Source organism: Neophocaena asiaeorientalis, unplaced genomic scaffold, assembly GCF_003031525.2.
Source record: "Neophocaena asiaeorientalis asiaeorientalis breed wild unplaced genomic scaffold, Neophocaena_asiaeorientalis_V1.1 scaffold78, whole genome shotgun sequence".
Taxonomy (NCBI): Eukaryota; Metazoa; Chordata; class Mammalia; order Artiodactyla; family Phocoenidae; genus Neophocaena; species Neophocaena asiaeorientalis.
This window is the reverse complement of record NW_020175018.1, coordinates 12,585,058-12,592,568: the sequence shown is the minus strand read 5'-3', so window position 1 is coordinate 12,592,568 and position 7,511 is coordinate 12,585,058. Positions and strand designations below refer to the sequence as shown.

The following is a 7,511-nucleotide window of genomic DNA, read 5'->3' as shown; positions in this document are numbered from 1 at the left end:
GAACGTCTTTCTGTCATAGTGTATATACTTCGTCCTTTCACGTGGCGCCCCAGCATCCCATCATAGGGCCGTGTTCTACCTGTGCCGCCCAGATCCTGGCCAGCAAGGCAGCATCGCCCATCAGCTTGTTAGAGGTGCCCCACCCAGACCTGTGAGTCAGGGATCGGATGTGCAGTGACTCTGCATGCTCTAACTTATTGAAGCTGATGGAGGTTTATGCTTTTCCACCTTTTCCACAAGCAAGGCTGCCCTGAACATCATGGACACACTGGGTGGAGGTAGCAGAGAACACGGTTGGAGCATGGCCTTTCAGGTTCTAGTCCTGGTGTGGCCACTGTACACTGGGCCACGTGGCTCTTCTGTGTACAGGACAAGAATCAACACGTGCCCTCTCTAGTGGGTCATTCCATGACGTGCTGGCTCCCGTCTTAGAATGTACAAGACCAGCTCCTTCCCTAATCCTCCTTTACCATAGATTGCTGCTACTTCTTGTCTTTGGTCCCCTTCCTCCTGTTCTCCAGTGAGCCTACTCCTCTCGGCAGGGCTTCATCCAAAGCAATCCACCCAACGGCTCTTGCCAAAGTCATCACTGAGGTCAGTGTGGCTAAACCTGATGGTCAGTCTTCACCCCCATCTTCTTGGCCCATCGAGAGCACTTGTCTAGGCGATCACTCCCATGTCTCAAAAACACCCTCTGTCTCTTAGCTTCTGGAACTCACTCTTCCTATGGTCTCTTTCTTTTTTTTGGCCATGCCGTGCAGCTTGCAGGATCTTAGTTCCCTGACCAGGGATTGAACCCGGGGCCCCGGTAGTGAAAGTGAGGAGTCCCAAACACTGGACCGCCAGGGAATTCCCTCAGTGGTCTTTTACTTCATCTGTTGTTGTCCTCAACTCCCTGACGACATTGAACACAGGAGTGTCCCAGTGGACCACGTCTCCCTACTCCGCTCTTCCCATGTGATCTCATCCTGCGTTGGGACTTTAAAAACCACCAGGCTGGCAACTCCCAAAAGTGTGTTTAGACTCTGGGGGGCTCTGAATTATATATATAGTTCAGGTATATACCTGCCAACTCAATCTGGATGTCCATCTGTCAACCTCCCATTTATCATTGAAAAACCGTGCTCCAGGGACTTCCCTGGTGGTCCAGTGGTTGACTCTGCCTTCCACTGCAGGGGGCACAGGTTCGATCCCTGGTCGGGGAACTAAGATCCCACAAGCATGTGGCGTGGCCAAAAGAAAAACAAAAACTGCCCGAAAACCACAATCCAGCCTGACCTGCTGCAGCCTTCTCTGTCTCAAGGATGGTAGCTCCGTCCTCCTTCCAGCCAAAGCCTAGGACTCTCAGCTCCTCATTCATTCAAACTCACATCCAATCTGAATGATTTGCCCTCACAATAACCTATACATCCAAGCACTCCTCACCACCAGCTTCATGACCAGCTTGGTCCAAGCCACCATCATCTTCTGCCCAGATTATTACAACAGCCTTAACCAATCTCCCTGCTTCCATCTTTACCTCCTTAGTTTTTCTCAACATAGTCACTGTTTTTTTATTTTTAATTGGTATTTTTAATTTTTTAAAATTTTTTATTGAAGTATAGTTGAATCACAATGCTGTATTAATTGCTGTTGTACAGCAAAGTGGCTCAGTTATGTATATATGTGTATGTGTATATATATATATGTGTGTGTGTGTGTGTATTCTTTTTCATATTCTTTTCCATTATGGTTGATCACAGGGTATTGAATATAGTTCCCTGTGCTATACAGTAGGACCTTGTTGTCTATCCATTCTGTATATACCAGTTTGCATCTGCTAATCCCAAACTCCCAATCCAACCCTCTCCCACCCCTGCCCCCTTGGCAACCACCAGTCTATTCTCTACGCCCCTGATTCTTTTTGTTTCATAGATAGGTTCATTTGTGTCTTCTTTTAGGTTCTACATGTAAGTGATAACATATGTACTTGTCTTTCTCTTCTTGACTTACTTCATGTAGTATGATAACCTCTAGTTGCACCCATGTTGCTGCAAATGGCATTTCGTTTTTTTATGGCTGAGTAGTATTCCACTATAGATACGTACATCTTTATCCACTCCTCTGTTGATGGACATTTAGGTTGTTTCCGTGTCTTGGCTATTGTGAATAGTGCTGCTATGAACATAGGGGTGCATATATCTTTTTGAATTATAGTTTTGTCTGGATATATGCCCAGGAGTGGGATTGCTGGATCATATGGTAGTTCTATTTTTAGTTTTGAGGAATCTCCATACTGTTTCCCACCTTGAGTTTTTAAAAATCATGATTGTGTCCCCCTCTGTAGAGTTCTCTGAAGGCTTCCTAGGCTCAGGGCTAGACTAGATTCTCCTTCACAGCCTCCAGAAGGAAACAACCCTGCCGATGACACCTACAGATTTCAGAAATTCACCTCCAGATCTGAGAAAATAAGTTTGTTATTTTAAGCCACCATGTTTGGCAGCCCCAAGAAACAAATACTAGTCAAGAATTTTTTTCTTACTTTCACTGGCCTCTTGGGAAGCTGTGGTCTAAGTTAATACCTACAAGCAAAGGACAGTTGCGGTAAAAGGTTTTGCCAACGTCCCTTCCCAGGTCCCTCTAAGAGGACTCCCACCCGACAGAACGTAGAATTTGCCTCATACGTGGCTGTCCCCAACTTCAGACTCGCAGGAAATATATCCCCCAGAATGTGCTGCTCCTCCAAGGGTCCCAGCTCTGAACCCCTCACGATCCAATCTTCCACTAACTATTCTGTTCTCCTGCCCACCTGCCACCCTAATCCAGGCTACTGTCACCTCCCCACGCCCCTGGAGATCCTTCAGCTTCTCTGGTCATTTCCTCTCTTGCACCCTCTGTTCAGCAGCCTGAGAAGTTTTGCAAGTTACAGATTTAACTATTGTCATTCCACTGATTAGGAGCCTCTGCAGCCTCCCGTGCTCATAAGTCTGAACATGTGTCAGCCACAGCAGACTGTGCCTCCACCCCCACGCCCCCCCCACCCCGGTCACCGCTGCAGATGTAGCTCACAGCAGGCCATCTCCAGTTCCCTCATCAGCAGACTGAGCCCCATTTCTCATGTCTCCCCGCTTCCTCGGACACTGAGTGGAGAGGAGGAGCAAGGGAGCATCATGGTACCTGCCCAGTGGGGGGCAAATGTTCTGGAAGGTACTCAAGAGAAAAACAGAGAAGACAAACTCCTCTGAAGGTATGTCACGGGACATGAACTGGGTCAAAGGAAAGAACCAAGACTTGACAGATCAAATCTCAAAGGTCAGCTACAGGGTTAAGAGCTGGGGGTCTGAACATAGCACAGAGCACACAGTCATTTACTGAAAAAGAGTCAACTTTAATCGTTACTGACCAATCTGCATCCAGGAATGTCTCTGAACAACTGAACAAACACGATAAAATTGTCCTATTGAAGAAACCAAGAGTTTCTGCCAGCCCCAGAGTTTCTGAGGGTTAGGCCAAGAGCAGCCCATTCCCAAGGCTGGTTCTGTCCCCCACGCCAGCTTCTCATCCCGTGAGAAGGGCTGGGGATGGGTGAGGGACCTGTCCCCTCCTCCCAGCATGCTGGGATCTCTTAGAAAGTCACCGGTGGGGTGCGCCTTTCCTCCCATCTCATTCCTGTCCTAAGGTAAATGGAGACCCTCTGGGCATCACCCCAAAAGCCAGGGAATGAAGTGAGGCAGCCCAAGTGCCTTCCCGGACTCTCAGCCAAAGCTTTGTTCCAGTCTGCTCGGTTGGTTCCTGATGCCCAGGGTGGGGATTAAATAAAATATGCACGAGAGAAAAAACTCAAATGCCCCCAAATCTCCACAACACAAGTCACAGAGCAGAAGGAAAAATAAAACAACGGCCCTAATAAGAAGCAGCAGCGGCCGGCCCTCAGAAGACGCGTTCAAACTCCGTCTGGTTGGTGGTGGCGGGATTGCGGCTCTGGTTGGTGGACTGCTGGGTGATCTGGCTGCCCTTCCGGCGCGGTGGTGCTAGGTACTCAAACATGGACGTCAGGTGGGTGGAGAGCATGCCCTTGAGGTCCGAGGGCATGGGGTCGGACCAGAAGAAGTCGTGGTTCAGGGCGTCATCACTGTCAATGCGCTGGGCGGGATCCAGCACCAGCAACTTGTCGATGAGGTCCAGTGCATAGGGGTCACGCACATAGGCCTTCAGCCTGTCCTTCACCTTCCGCTTCTGGCCCTTGACCAGGTCCAGTTTCTCAAACAGCTCGTACTTGTCCACATTTGGCCACACCTGGGGTGGGAGGCATGGAAAAGAGAATGTAGTCAGTTCAGGGGGTGCGAGGCTGGTTCACCGGTCAAGCACCTGTAGGGACTAAACGCTCTCTGTTCAGAAGCTCCCAGACTGCCCCGGAGGGCAAACTTGACCCCTCCAAGGTGAAAGCAGCAGGAACAACATATCTGGCAAACGCCAAGTACCGGGCTCTTTGACACAAATTGTCTGGCGTACGTGCACCAAGCCTGAGAGAACCAGTTGTCTCACAGCACAGCAGCTCAGCTCTGAAGTGAGGGGCTCAGACGCCCTCCCCAAAGCCACAGAACTAAAGGGATGCAGCCGAGACTTGAACAGTCTGTGTGGCTCTAAAGAGCAGACCCCAACCACCCACCAGCAACCTCTCCAGAATGGAGCTTTTCCTCTATTCAGCACCCACCCCTCCCCTGCCAGGGAGACTTCTCTGCAGCCTGTGGGGCCCAGGGGCCCAGGCAGCCCGACTCCGTACCTCAGGAGTGATGGAGCCACAAAGCTGGCTGATGAGGGCAAGCTGGTGCTGCTCTGTGTTGCCCTGCATGATAGGGCTGCGGGTCCACATCTCTGCCATGATGCACCCAGCACCCCACAGGTCAATGGGGGGGCCGTAGTCCCGCTCCCCTGAGAAGAAGAGCACACCAGGAGGGCCCCTTGAGCCCGACAGCCTCCTGAGAGGCAATGCCCCCGGGCCGGGGGCTCAAGAAGCCCTGGCAGCGGGGGGCTGAGGCTGGGTAAGTGCCCAGCCCCTGCTTCCCTCTGCCAGCTCGGGAGAGTCCTCACCGAGCAACAGCTCCGGGGGCCGGTACCAGAGCGTCACCACACGGTTGGTGTAGCGGTTGGGCTGGCTGTTCTTGGCCAGGCTGAAGGCCCGGGCCAGCCCAAAGTCTGCCAGCTTCAGAACTCCATCGCGGGTGATGAGCACATTAGCCGCCTTCATATCCCTGTGCAGGATCTGCAGGAAGCACAAAGGCGAGGGTTCTCGGGGGGTCCTTTAGCCACACCCACCCCACAGTGAGAGCAAAGGCCAGCCCAAGCCTTGGTCTCTCCTCCCCTACTCTGGCCCCCACCTTGTTCCTGTGGATGTAGTAGAGACCATTGAGCAACATCTGCATGACCCTCTTGATCTCAGACAGTGTGAACTTGACTAAGACGTTGCTCAGCAGCCCGGCAAGGTCATGCTCGCAGAAGTCAAACACCAGATATATACTGCCTTTGCAGCGGTTATAGGGGGAAGCTGAGACCGGAAGAATGAGGGGGACAGAGAGGAACAAGAAAAAAATCAAAAATCTCATATGCAACTCACTTTCCCACAAGCAGCTCCTACCCTCTCCAATCTATGGACCCCTGGATATCCAGGTGCAAATTCCTTCACAGGTAAAATATTTTCTGAGCGCCTTCTCTGGGCTGGGTACTGCGGCAGGCCCCGAGGAGGCACCTGCTCTGATGAAAGGGCCACAGAAAGCAGTCATACTTGGTACGTCTGGGTTAAGAAGAGGCAATGTAAATGTGTCCAGTTCCAACTTTTGCAAACAAAACCTTAAGCAATAAGCCTCATTTCCTCCATCTGAAAATGGGGATGAGATCCGAACAACTTACCTTTGGTTCGACAGATCTCAATCAAGTTGACCACATTCTCGTGTTTTAGAAGCTGGAGGATCTTGATTTCCCGCAAGGCTGTAATGGGGAACTGGGTGGGAAAAAGACAGGAGAAGGTCAGAAGTGGGTGAGCGCACCACAGACCAAGGAACTGGCCAGGGAGTCCACAGGAAGGGTTAAAGGTTGGGAGACAGAGTAAGAGCGTAGGCTCTGAAATTAGCTGTCTCAAATGCCACATGTGTAAAATGGGTGTAATAGTATGTACCCCTCAAGGAGCTGGTTTCAGACAACGAATTGAAATAGCGATACTTCACACAAATGCTCTATTACTACTTATCAAATGCTCCACAGTTTCTTCAAGCTTATAACTTTTAGCTCTATGCCTGTGTTTAACTGTGAGATGGTTAACAAATACAAAAATAAAGAAACAAGTCTCTTGAAAGCTGGACCAGAGCTAAGATGGGGTGGGGGGTGGAAGGCACTGTTGTTTTTCAAGTGAATACCAGTCACCCTTTTAAAGTCATTGCATATAACTTATTATTATTTTACACTCAACAAATTTAAACCCTAAAGAAAAAGTGCTCAAAGCCTTCCTAACTTCAGGAACCAAGGTGCACTCCGTGCAAGCATGGGCTCCCCCTCCTGCCACCAACCACATTCACCTATGAATGAAATATGAAGCGGCTTTAAAACACTTGAATTGAAAGATTTAACTTGGAAGTCAAATTCCCTGGAATATGGAAATTTCCAAACACGTAAACTGAACCTATACGTGAGAGTCCCAGAAGCAGCAGGGTGGAAACCCAACCTCACGCCCAAGGGAGCTGGCCGACCTGCCCACCCCACCCGTACTCACCCCCTCCTTCTCATTCTCCATCAGTACCTTCTTCAGAGCCACTTTTTGGCCGGTCTTGCGATGCTTTGCCTTAAACACCTCCCTGCAGGCCGAGAGGGGGACCCAAGAGAACTCTTCAGGCCATTTCCGCAGGGCCCGCCCCTCCCCCACCAGAGGAGGACAGGAAAGGGAATCCGGGCGGGGCTGGGCCGGGTACCCAGGGCACTCGGCTACCCCACCACGCGGTGTCTTCGGTCCCTCTCCGAGCCTCTACCTCCTTCTCCTCACCCGGGAGTCTCACGGAGATACCGTTCCACTCACATGCTCCTCTCTGCAACCCCTCCCTGCCCCCCATCAAGGGCCTCAAGCTCCTCCCCGCCAGCCAGCTCTGTCAGGCCCGGGCGGGCTGCGGCGAGGCCTAGCGAGACCACGGGACAAGTCTATGACTAAATGGCTTCCCGACCAACTGGGCCCGGGCCTGGGCGTCCCAACGTCTGCCCGGAGGGGTGCAGGCTCAGGGCTCCCGGTCCCTGGGGGCCAAGCCTTACCCGAAGGTGCCTTGGCCGATTTTAGCGAGCTTCTCATATTTGGACACCTCATCACAAAAGGGACATTCCACCGAGTCGTATTGCTTTGCCATGGCCGCCTCCAGTGCGCCGCCACCACCTCCTGCCGCCGCCGCCGTCGCTGCTCCCGCTCCGGGTCCCGCCGCCGTGCTCCAGGCCCCTCCGCGGCCGCGCCACTTCCGCCTCCACGGCCACTTCCGGCCTCGCGGCGCCGACCCCACCTC

The 7,511-nt window shown here is 51.9% G+C and overlaps 1 protein-coding gene across 1 annotated transcript; it reads right to left on the bottom strand.

Annotated features, from left to right (window-relative positions):
- Window positions 1-3,346: 3,346 nt before the first annotated feature.
- On the bottom strand, window positions 3,347-7,505 carry CDK9 (cyclin dependent kinase 9). The gene is made up of 7 exons (XM_024762713.1): window positions 7,270-7,505; window positions 6,743-6,824; window positions 5,887-5,977; window positions 5,358-5,524; window positions 5,071-5,242; window positions 4,763-4,911; window positions 3,347-4,275 (listed from the first exon to the last, which is right to left on the bottom strand). Exons 1-7 carry the CDS (start codon window positions 7,359-7,361, stop codon window positions 3,910-3,912), a joined length of 1,119 nt encoding a protein of 372 aa, XP_024618481.1. The 5' UTR covers window positions 7,362-7,505; the 3' UTR covers window positions 3,347-3,909.
- Window positions 7,506-7,511: the final 6 nt, after the last annotated feature.

What these genes read in the sequence shown, in the direction of transcription:
- CDK9 (XM_024762713.1), bottom strand. Translation starts at nt 7,361, where the DNA reads ATGGCAAAGCAATACGACTCGGTGGAATGTCCCTTTTGTGATGAGGTG. An exon ending in ATCGGCCAAGGCACCTTCGG is followed by an intron (nt 6,825 to 7,269) that starts GTAAGGCTTGGC and finishes CTCGGCCTGCAG; the next exon opens with GGAGGTGTTTAAGGCAAAGC. An exon ending in ACTACATCCACAGGAACAAG is followed by an intron (nt 5,243 to 5,357) that starts GTGGGGGCCAGA and finishes TGCTTCCTGCAG; the next exon opens with ATCCTGCACAGGGATATGAA.